This window comes from Gopherus flavomarginatus, chromosome 1, assembly GCF_025201925.1.
Source record: "Gopherus flavomarginatus isolate rGopFla2 chromosome 1, rGopFla2.mat.asm, whole genome shotgun sequence".
Lineage (NCBI taxonomy): Eukaryota > Metazoa > Chordata > Testudines > Testudinidae > Gopherus > Gopherus flavomarginatus.
In genome coordinates this window covers 341,784,619-341,796,961 of record NC_066617.1, presented here as the reverse complement: position 1 = coordinate 341,796,961, position 12,343 = coordinate 341,784,619, and the positions used below count along the sequence as shown (strand labels likewise).

The 12,343-nt window shown below is 41.9% G+C and overlaps 1 protein-coding gene across 5 annotated transcripts in view; it reads left to right on the top strand.

Annotated features, from left to right (window-relative positions):
• CNTN5 (contactin 5) overlaps nt 1–12,343 on the top strand; it is a 1,071,723-nt gene that overhangs the window by 844,301 nt on the left and 215,079 nt on the right. For all 5 annotated transcript variants that reach the window (XM_050940444.1, XM_050940408.1, XM_050940418.1 and 2 more), the window contains one exon: nt 12,044–12,225. In XM_050940444.1, the coding sequence (XP_050796401.1) occupies nt 12,044–12,225 (182 nt within the window). The remainder of the gene's footprint in view (nt 1–12,043; nt 12,226–12,343) is intronic.

Sequence of the window (12,343 nt, the reverse complement as noted above, 5' to 3'; positions counted from 1 at the left end):
TTAGATACAGCCTCTCCTATCTCTCCACGCAGCTAAAACTTTTGACCAGGCTCTTGTCATCTTGCATCTTGATTACTGCAACATAATTTTCTCTGGCCTTTCTCTACTCTAGTCCATTCAGAATGCAGCTGAAAAGCTTGTTTTCCTAGCCTGTCACTTTGACCATGTCATTCTTCTCTTTGCATCTCTCCATTGGCTTCCCTTTCTCTATCGTATCAGACATAAGTAACTTGTCTTCACTTGCAAGGCGAGGCATTGCATATCCCCATACCTATCATCTCCCATTCACAATTGAAATGTTGACTCCCACCTCCAATTGGCCCATGTGGTCAGCCTCCATCACCCACTCATTTCAATTTTCAGACAAGCACCTTCATGTTTTCTGCAAAGCTGCACCTAAAGCTTGGGAGGAGAACCCCATAGACAGCTGCAAAACTAACTCATTATCTGCCTTCAAATCACTCTTTAAAACTCTCCTTTGCCACAGTGCCTACTAAAATATTGACAACTGTTAGACCATTGGTACCCTGATATCACCGCCTATCATATTGTTTCATTGTTTCTGTGTACTACAGGCACCGGCTTCCTCTGGGCCCAGGAGGTGCTCAACTCCCCACTCTACCCCAGATTCTGCTCCCACTCTCTCCCTTCTCCCATGTCCCCACCCCTACCCTGCCTCTTCTCTGCCTCTTCCTGCCCAGTTTCACCTCATCCCCTGAGCGTTCCCTGTCCCCGCTCCTCCTCCTTCCTCCCAGAGCCCTGCATGCCCCGAAACAGCTGATTGTGGCAGATGGGAGTGTCATAACATATTCCCAGAATTTGACTTTAGCGTCCAAAATATGGGTGTTAGCATGAAAACCTCCAAGCTTAGTTACCAGCTTGGACCTGGTAAAGCTGCCAGCACCCAAAAAATTAAAGTGTTTTGGGGCACTCTGGTCCCCCCAAAAACCTTCCCTGGGGACCCCAAAGACCCAAATTCCTTGAGTCTCACAACAAAGGGGAATAAACCATTTCCCTTCCTCCCTCCAGTTGTTCCCTCCCTGGGTTCCTGGAGAGATATACAGAAGCAAGCTCCGTGAATCTAAACAGAGGGATTCCACTCTCCCTATTTCCAGTCCTGGCAACACAAGTACTTCCCTCTTCACCTAGAGGGTATGCAAAGTCAGGCTAGTAAATCTAACACACACAGATTTCCCCTTGACTTCTTCCTCCCACCAATTCCCTGGTGAGCTACAGACTCAATTCCCTGGAGTTCCCCACTAAAGAAAAACTCCAACAGGACTTAAAAAGAAAGCTTTATGTAAAAAGAAAGAAAAATACATAAAAATGGTCTCTCTGTATTAACGTGACAAATACAGGGTCAATTGCTTAAAAGAAATATGAATAAACAGCCTTATTCAAAAGAACACAATTCAAAACACTCCAGCAACTACACACATGTAACTACAGAATAAAAACCCTATAAATCACTATCTTATCTTTTGTACTTACAACTGGGAAACAGAAGATTAGAAAAGCAGGAGGCAGAAAAATCCTCTCATAGCCGAGAGAGTACAGGCAGAAGACCAAGAACAAAGGACTCACACACAAACTTCCCTCCACCCAGATTTGAAAAAGTCTTGTTTCCTGATTGGTCCTCTGGTCAGGTGTTTCAGGTTACCCCTTTCCAGGTAAAAGAACATTAACCCTTAGCTATCTGTTTATGACAGGAAGACACTGGGAGGGAGAGTGAGGAGCTGATCGGCAGGGCCACCGGCGGGCAGGAGGCGCTGTGGGGGAGGCAGTAGCTGGCTGCTGGTGGGTGCTAAGCACTAGCTAATTTTTTTCCCTGGGTGCTCCAGCACTGGAACATCTATGGTGTCAGGGCCTACGCCATATAGTCCCCCATCTGTCTATATTCATATTTTGTTTCTTGTCTTATACTTAGATTATAAACCATTTGGGGTTGGGGACCATCTTTTTGTTTTGGGTGTGAAGGAAACACTCAGCATTTCCAGCCAGCAGCTGTCAAGACACTGGGCCAGATCTGTGCCTTTGCTCCATGCCTTTGCTTTGGAGGAGTGCAAAGGGGTCATAAACTAGGCAGCTTGAGGGTTCATCCTTGGGTGGCCTAAAGCTTCCATAGCTGGCAGTATGGTAACCCAGCCTCCCCTGTGTCAGGCATGTGCTGTGGGAGGGAGAGGTGTGATCACAGGCAATTACAGTGGGCATAATTTAAAGCAGCCCTGAGGCTGCACTAAATTATGCAGCAGGCTAGACTGGCCCCGACAGCCTCAGGGATGAAAGAAGAACAAAGAAGGCTCAGAGCCCCTCTTCTTCCCACCTGTTTCCTCAGCTGTGCAGAGCTCTAGCCAGCTGAGGATCCAGATCAACAGTACTTTGTTACATACTGATGATATGCAACAGACCTCACATTTCTAAAGCTAAGAGTGATAGGCATGGAACATACTCCAGCCTTATTGGTTACTTTTCTGGCCACTTCCTTGAGACATGACAAAAGGCATCTGTAGCTTGGTGCCACTTAGGGTACATCCACAGTATGAAATTAATTCAAAGTTATTTTATTCGAATTTCCAGAATCGAGTTCATGCATTCGATGTTATGTGTCCCAACTAAAGCGCGAGAATTTGGTGGAGTGCATCCACAGTACCGAGGCTAGCATCGAATGGCGGAGCATTGCACTGTGGTAGCTATCCCACAGTTCCCACAGTATCTGTCGCCCATTGGAATTGTGGGTTAAGCTCCCAGTGCATGATGGGGCAAAAACATTCTCATGGGTTTTCCTGGGTTGTGCCGTCACTCGCTCCTCCCTCCATGAAAGCTATGGCAGACGCCATGCTGCCAGCAGATGGTGCAGCACGGTGCAACGCCTGTCTCCTGGTATGTTGAATCCACTTTGAATGTTCTCTCCTCTTTCTATCTCCTCTTTCATCTAACCATTTCCCGCCATTTCTCGGCCATCGTGATCAGAGCCGTACAGCTTCCACCGCTTTTTCCATGTTGTCTGTCCTGGGTTCCCGTGGAAGCTACAGAAGGCAACAATTCCCTGCCGTTTCTCAGCCATCGTGAACAGAGCCACACAGACAATCTGGAGAAAGAGGCAGAAGCTGTCTTGGGCTCCTATGGAAGCTACAGAAGACAACCATTTACCACCTTTTATCAGCCATCTTGAACCGAACAGCTCATTTTGCTCCCTTTTTCAAGGATTACCCGTGCAGGTGCCATTGCGCGGCAGACATGGAGCACACTCAGATCTCTGCTGCAGTTTTGACCTTGTAAATACCTCACGTGTTATCCAGCAGTATGTTCAGTACCTGCAAAACTAGCTAGAGGGAAAAACAGATTCCCCACTTACTGCCTGTGCACTGTCCTCCTCCTCCTCCAATGTCTCTTCCTCCTCACTCTGTGCAACTCCCCCCTTGCAGGTATCCACAGACAGTGGTGAGGTAGTGGTGGCATCACCACCCATAATTGCATGGAGCTCACGGTAAAAGGGGAATGTACGGGGCTGTTACCCAGAGTGCCCGTTTGCCTCCCTGGCTTTTTGGTACACTTGCCTGAGCACCTTAATTTTTGTATGACACTGCTCTGTGTCCCTGGAGTAGCCTCTTTCCGTCATGGCCCTGGACACTTTAGCATAGGTCTTTGCGTTCCTTTTTTTGGAACGTAGTTCTGCCATAATAGACTCATCTCCTCAATATGCGATGAGATCCAGTACCTCCTGTTCGGACCACTGTAGAGTTCATCTGCAAATCCGGGACTGCATGATCTCCTGTGATGGTGGACTCTGCATGGTTGCCTGTGGTGGTGGACTGTACTGATGGTCACCTGTGCTGTTGGTGACCAAACAGGAAATGAAATTCAAAAGTTCCCAGGGATTTTCCTGCTCACATGGCTAGTGCATTGGAGTTGAGAGTGTTGACCAGAGCGGTCACAAGGGAGCATCCTGGGATAGCTCCCAGAGGCCAATAATGTCAAATTGCATCCACAATACCTTTAACCCGGGATTGCGATCTCGATTTAAGCGCTACTCCACTTGCCAAGGTAGAGTACAGAAATCGAATTAAAGAGTCCTTTAAATTGGAAAAAAACGTTTGGTCATGTGGACGGAATCCTTTTTTTTTTTCTGAAATAACTCAGCTAATTCTGAAATAACAGGCTAGTGTAGACCAGGCCATAAACTCAGAGGTTTAGTTTAGAAAGGCTGATGAGGCAGAATGGCTAAAATCATCCAGCAACATCAATTTCTCCTCTGACATTTGCTCTTTGAAAAGACTCAGATCATCCTAGTCTTTTCAGTGAACACTGAACAAATCCTGCCTGCTCCCATAATAAGGATAACAAGTGCCAGGCGGAGGTACTCTGTTGTATGACATCTTGATTAACCTGTTTCTATGCACAGGACATGGAGTACACACTAACCAGTCTCACTTCCTCAGGCTTTCCTGCACTTGTAGTTCAGACAGTCCAAATCACTGCACCAGAATCTCGCTGGGGAAAACAAATTGGAAGAGTTAAGATAGATCACTGCACCAGCCACACATCAAGTTGCTGCTGATGTTGTTTTAAAAAAAATGGGGGCAAGGGGAAATTCTAAATCGAGCGGCTTTATCCACCATGGAAAGGCAAAGAGTTTTAATGTCTTTTAATATCTACTGGCAAATCAGTTATCACTGTATGAAGAATGACAGCCACAATTTGTGACTTGTTGGTGTCCTTAATTTAAATTAAATAGAACAAATGGCTGCCACTATCCCCTTATTACATAGCTGCAGCATGTTGAGACTAGCAATCAAGCATGAAGTGCTCAGCCTGAGAGGAAAACCAGTTGCATTAAGGTGGAGCATTGTGTGCTGGGACATTAGTCTACAGCATTGTAGCAGTCCATGGTTTTTACTTTTGCCTCCCCTGTTAAATACCTCTGTTATATGGTGTATTTCAAAGCTTTATGAAGGAGGTAAATATCATTTTCCCCATTTTAAAGACAGGCAAGCTGAGACATAGAGAGGTGACGTGGCTTTTCCAAAGTCACACAGTAATCCAGTGGCAGACTCAGGAATAAAATTAAGTTCTCCAGAGTCTCGGTCCTGCTTCTCTGTGGCCTGGTCCACACTTAAAAATTAGTTTGACACAGTCACTCGGGGTGTGAAAAACCCACACCCCTGAGTATAGTAGCTAATACCTAACACCCAGTACAGATGCAGCTGGCCCATCATAAGAATGCTTCAATTGACCTAGTATTCCTACACTGACAGAAAAAAACCTTCTACTGATGTAGTCTTTGTCTACAGTATGGTGTCATGTTGGCATAGCTATGGCGCAATGGTAGAATCCACTCAGTGGTGTAGGCATCGTCTTTATCATTCAGTATTCTGAGCATTTCTTCTGACATTAATGTAAACGTTTCTGCTCCACTTTAAAATCTGCAGCATCTTTGTAGTACCAAAAAAAAAATAATAAAAAAGAAGAATTAGATCAACATTATTCTGGTTAGAAGACAAAATAATAAAGAATTCTGCAGTATGCCTAATGCAGAAAATCAACATTGATCGAACCTCCCTCAAACTCCCTTCGTTAATGCTGGAGTGACACTGCTGAGAAATCTGCCTTTTAAAATTATATTAACTCTCAATAAAAGAAATGGACAATAACCTATTTTTAAATGAGGAGGGAGGAAAGTTGTGTTTCCTTTTTGCTCACTATTTTTAAACTAAACCCACTGCCATTCTTGGCTGCTTCTGCTTTCTTGTTTTGTCATGTCTTAATCAGAATGATCACTGTGTTTGGGAAGAGCATTAGTCTTTAAAGAACTCAGTTTCAGAAGTTCAGAGCACTCACCACTCTTGTTAAAGTCAGTTAGTGTTGCATGTGCTCAGCATCTCTGAAAATCAAACCATAAATTGTCCCAAACATAGAAGACATATGACTTGTGTATTTGTTAATGACTGATGTAGATGTTTTCCCCAGGTCAAGGTTGCTAGTGAGGGGAAGCTTACACAATTTCTGACTTTTTTACCATTCTATGGGTTAAGTTTCCAGTGCTAGCAACCTCTGCCCTTCATGACCACTGAATAGCCTCTATTAACCAAAAGAAAGGACAACATATTGTTTAGTCTTGTATATTTGAATGAATCTCTCTGCTAATGCGCTATAATGTATCTGACCAGAATAGAATTATGTGGACATTGGAAATATATAATTATGTGGCTGACAAATGCATATTTCTAGAAGGCATATGATGGGGAGAATTTCATGATAGTCCTTGACATTTTAATCCTACATAATTATCCTGTAATAATTAGTAGACATTTTGCACAGTTGGAAGGCTGGAGGGCATAAGGAGAAAATAGGTCTTTGTAATTTCAAATGCGCAGCCATGCAGTGTTGCACAATGGTATTTTGTGCAGGTGAGCATTTGAAGGCAATATTAAATCCAATGATTTATTTGTAAAATTACTATGAGAGTTGGAGAAAAACCACACAGAAATGATTGAAACTACAGAAAAAGCTAAATAATGTTTGATACAAAGGATAATGCAAATTACAAAAAATGAACAGAAAATGGGAATTATGCATTTCCTACCTATGGTACTGCAGAATATTGAGTAAAATAGACCCATGGAAAAGATTGTTTAGGAAGCAGGATGATATGAGAGAAATTTTCTTGATTCCTATCCTACCTCTCACTGCAATAGGTATATTCTTGATGGATCCTAGCAACTTCTTTTTCATGAGGAATTGGGTGGTCATGACACTAGAGTTGTTTATGGTGGGATTTTGAAAAGTGTTTAGCACTTTTCCATTCAAGTCAATGGTAAAGCTCCACTGACGTCAAAGGAAGCAGAATTAGGTCAGTGCCGAGCACTTTTGAAAACACCACTCTTAGAGTGTATTTGAGATGAAATCCAGCTCATATTTTCTTCACATTCATATTCATATGCATACTGTGCAGACATTCATATAGAATTAATTGTCATCTCTCAGAGGGTATGTCTACCCTTTGAGGTGGCAGTGTGATTCCCACCTTGATGAGACATACCTGCACTAGCTCTGGTTGAGCTACTGTGCTAAAAATAGAGACTATCAATGATAGCACCAGCAGCAGGAGGTGCTAGCCACCCTGAATACATACCTAGCATCTCGGAAGGGTTTGTACATGGCGTGACTACTGCCTCCTTCTACTCACATTGTCACAGCTGGACTATTTTTAGTGTGCTACCTTGATCAGAGCTAGCACAGGTATGTCTACTCGAGCTGGGAATGACGTACTCATAGTCACAAAGAGAGCTTTACACCCAGCGTTTATTTCAGCTGAACTGGGTAAGAAGTATAACCCTGGCAGGGCCAGCCTTGGGGAAAATGGTGCCCTGGGTGAACTTGTGTTTTGGTGCTCCTGGCCCCCATTTCCCCAAGCTCTCATGGACATAGTGCCTCACATTGTCCCTGCCCCCCATCACCCCTGGCCCATCCTGCCCAGACAGAGAGGGAGATGGACCCACCTTGTGCTAGTGCAGGAAAGCTGAGAGATGGTAGTCACTGATAAAATTGAGCATGATTTCAGGCATCTAATCTGAGACATATGCCTGAAATTATTTGTAAAATACATAATAATAATGAATAACCCTTTTTCCCCAACCCATCCGGTGTCCCTTTTCCCCACGCCCCTCTACACCCCCTTCTCCCTTAACCCCTGCACGGTGCCCTCTTTGCACCAATCCCTTAACCCCCTTCGTGTACCCCTAACTGCATCCATATGGGGAAACTGACCCAGATGCACAGAGTGGCTGGTGTTGCCGCTCTCTCCCCTCTTAAATGCTGCTCCTCTGGGCCACCATAGGTGGCTGGGAGCAGGGGAGCAAAGAGCTACACCAGGGCTCCCTGTGTCCAGGTCATTTTCCCTATCTGGGCTTGTCATAATAAGACAGTTAAGGGTTAATTCCTCTTTTACCTGTGAAGGGTTAAGAAGTTCACATAGCCTAGCTGACACCTGACCAGAGGAATCCATGGGGGGGACAAGATGTTTTCAAAGAGGGAGGAGGGAAATCAGTCTTTGTCTGTTCAGAAAAGTTTGTGCCGGAGTGAAGGATCCATGAATCAGCCATCTAACATTTCTTAAAAGTAGTAAGTGTTTAGAGAAGGAATGTATTAGATTATGTTCATTTTCTTTTGTAACTTTGTTTTTCATAGTGGAAGAATCAAACTGGGTGTCTTTGTGTAACTAAGGTTTTTGCCAGAGGGACATCTTCTGTGTTTTGAATCTGTTGTCTGTGAGAGCAGCTTGCATGCTAATCTCACAGAGGTATTCCTTTCACTTTTTTTTCTTTAATTAAAAGTCTTCTCTTAAAGAACCTGATTGATTTTTCCTTGTTTTAAGATCCAAGGGTTTTTTGGATCTGAGCTCACTAGGAATTGGTGGGAGGTAAATCAGTGTCAATCCTGCCAGGAAATGGGGGATAAAGACTGGGGACATATTTGGGGGAAGGCAGAGTTCCAAGTGGCTCTCCCCTAAGATTTGGAACACGCTTGGTGGTGGTAGCTTACTGTTAACTAAGCTAGTAAATAAGCTTAGGGGTTATCTCATGCAGGTCCCCACATCTGTACCCTAAAGTTCAGAGTGGGGTGACACCTTGACAGGGCTGCGTAAGAAGAGGACAGGAGAGCAACAGCTCCTAATGCTCAGCTCACAGCACAGCCCGGGTAGGGAAAGTGACCTGGACGCAGGGAGTCCTGGCTTTATTCCTCACTCCCCCCCCCACACATAGCAACCCAAAGTGAGGCACAGAGGAACACTAGAGGGGGCAAGCAGTATCTGTGTGCCACTGCTTGCCCCCCACTCACATTCCTTTGCTGGAAAGAAGGAGGGAGAAATCTGGACACACACCTTCCCCCAACGCGTTGCCTCTGTGAGTTTGTGGAGCTCCTCTGCCTACTGGCAGCATGCATGTCTATGCTGCCGCACGGTGGCCCATGACCACGGTGCCCTAAGCAGTGGGGCAGGTGACCCACACCTAAGGCTAGACCTAAATCCTGGCCCTGATGAAATCAACAGAAGTTTTGACATTGTCTTTAAGAGGGCTAAAATTTCACTCGAGATGCCCAGGGATGTAGCTTTGCTTCAGGGATAAGATGTGCAAGCCCTCCCATTTGTACTCAGTGCATAAACTTAAAGGTAAAGGTCTACATTTGAAAAATATATACTTTAATAAAATATAAATAAATATAAACATCCCTATAGATTTGTCCTAATTATGTAAATTGCAATCAGCTCCAGCATTAATCATCAAAATCTTTTTTAAAAGCTCTGAATATTTTTAAATGAAAAATATATGCCTCACATAACTTTTTAATGCTAGAAGTTCAGTTTTCTAGAGCAAAGATGTAAACTTTATTCTTTGTATACCTCAGTGAGAATATCAGTGTTTCTTTTTCTTTCCCTTTTTTATAAATGTCACCAAGGATAAATATATATAGATGTATTTTTTCACTTTAGATGTAAAATTCATACCTCACTTGTGACTTACGCAAGGAAAAAAAGAAGCTTCATGAAATGGAGCTCCAACTTGTCTCTGAGTAGTGATTTGCAGTTTGGGAGCACTTTCCTTTGAAATCATTAGATCTTTGCAGCCAAAGTATTTTTATCTCCTTGAAAAATTCCACTTATTACCTCATCATCATGCAAAAAACTATGATTTTTTAAAAGATATTTCTTAATGATCTAGGCAATGGCAAAAAGTTCTTTTAGTATTTTCCGTACTATAAGCACTAACTTGCTACAGCATGCAATTAAAGTAAATTTTAAAATAAAATAAAATAAATAAGTCTAGTGCAATTTATACAAAGTTTTTGATACATTAGCTTGCATAGTGACTTCTGTACAAGTTAACTTCAATACTTTGTGACTTCTTCAGCGTTTCTCTGAAACATATGCTAAGAAAAGTCCTACTAGTCAATGTTATTCAGTTGAACTGGGACTCTATGCTGAAACTAAAATAAAGGGGTCTTTTGCTGTTGATTTCATTTAAATCAGGATTGCAGCCCAGATAACACTGCTGTCTCAAAAATTTTTGCAATCTCATGCACAGTGAAATATTTCCACGTTTCTCCATGCAGTCTTCCTCGCACAGTAGTTGCTGTCAACATTGTATTACACCCAACATGATATAACTCTGTTTTGAACCCCATTATGAAGGATGAATATGAATTAATCATTAGTGTAGTGGAAATTTGTAGTTGCCTTGTGACCAGTGATCCTGAATGAATGAATGAATGAATGGGAGATCTTTAAGAATTTAATAGATGGCCAAAAAGCCAATATTCCACAAATCAAGGAGCACAGCTGTGGCTGAAAGCCCACGCTGGTACAGTGGCAAAGTGAAGACAGCACTTAGAAGTAAAAAAGCAATATATCAATGGAAAAAAGTGGAAATAGCAATTAATAGACCTTTGATGTTATAAAGCATAGAAAGATGAAAAGGGAAGCTAAAGACATCAGGGAAAAATCCATGGCTGATTGACTACTAAGATCAATAAGAAGGTGGTATGGTTATGTACATGAAAAACTAAATAAACGTGGGAACTCTATGAATTATTATGAATGTATGTATTAACACATGTATTAATTTGGTGCACCATAATTTTTCCTGCTGAGCTTGAGATGTCTAAGGCCTGATTTTTTTCATTTGCTAAACACCTGCAGCTCCAGCTGGAGTTGTGTGTGCTTAGTATCTCTATATATAACTAGCCTCAAGGTAAATGACACAAGTTAAGAAACCAAAAAATGAGGCACAAAAGTATAATTTTTACTGCTGATGTTTTTCTGTTCTATGCACCAATTCATTTTTCTTGTAAGATTAGTGCAAGCCCTGCAAATTAGATATTATAAGAGAAGTCAGAAGTGTGTATGATTTCAGAGTTGGGCCTAATCTATGAATTTTGGATCCAAATCCAAACTCTCCTAAATTTCAGTGTGTTTATATCCAGCTTTTGACTTGAGGTCTTCCTCTAGTAAATACCCTGTAGATATTACATAACTACCGAGACTATGTGGCACAATCCCATTTTTTCATATGATGTCTCTGTGTCCTAGGAACTTCTGTCAGAAGACCTGAAATAGCCTGGCTTTCAAAATGTTTGGAGTTGTTATAGCTACAACTTATGTTGTATTGCTATACCAAGTAGAATGTATTGAAAGTAGTGGAAAAAAATAGTGCAAAGGAATGAGTGCTGAGTGTTTGGAGTGAAGAGAAAAGTTGAATGAGTATAGACACTCTCAAATCTGTTCTTTTGCTCAACATAAATGTTAAAAGACACTTACTCAGTTTTTCATGATACACTTATTCAGAACACTAAGCTACTTGGGGAAAAAAACCTGCTCTTCAAGAAATATGTCTATGTCACTGAGTCTGAAACTAGGAATAGTGACACCAGTACACAAGTACACTTCTTTTTAAAAAAGTGACTATTTTTACCCTTAAAAATATTTCTATAAAAATATCATATTTTTTAAAAAAAATATGGTCACTTTATATAGGAGGCCCATAAAACGATTGAGACATTTATATTTTATCTGAAATGTGGTAGTATTATAACATCCCATCTGCGTTTATAGACAGGCATACCCCAAATACTTGCCAGCCTACTGTGTTCTAATATCATTCTTGAAAATAACATCATGGGAAGCTGGTAGAGTGGCTGCACTTATAAAGTTCACCCAGGCTTAAGAGAAGTTATTTCCTTTAACCATTAAACAAAGGAGCTCAAGGTAACAATAGTAAAACTTGGAGAGCACATTAAACCCTGCAGAGATCATTTGGAATGATTTATTTAATCTGAATTAAAAGTTAACCTCCTATGTGGAAGATTGGGATGTCTCCTATATTAGACATTCCCTGTGGAATGTGAAGTATATCAAGCAGTATATGGGCCTTAATTGTGATTACATTTTATTGCCACTTAGACTATTAAGTACTTAAATTACCAGATAACAGAATCTATATTCTTAATAGTAGAAAAGTGTTAACAGTAATTCTACTAAATATTTCAGCCCTGTTCCAACAATCTCATGGAGGAAAGTTAATGATCATAATCCAAGTAAAGCCCGTCTGAGAAAGTCTCAAGCTGTTCTTGAAATACCTAATGTGCAACTAGAGGATGCAGGGATGTACGAATGTAAAGCTGAAAACACGCGTGGAAGGAATGTCTTCAGAGGACAGCTACAAGTGTACAGTAAGTGTGTGTCCAGAAAGTGCTATGCAACGTTCGGCAATAACTTGTCCATACCTAAGGCTGCAGATACACATGAAATAAAATTGCAGCCAATTAAAAAAGATTGGGTTATTTCTTT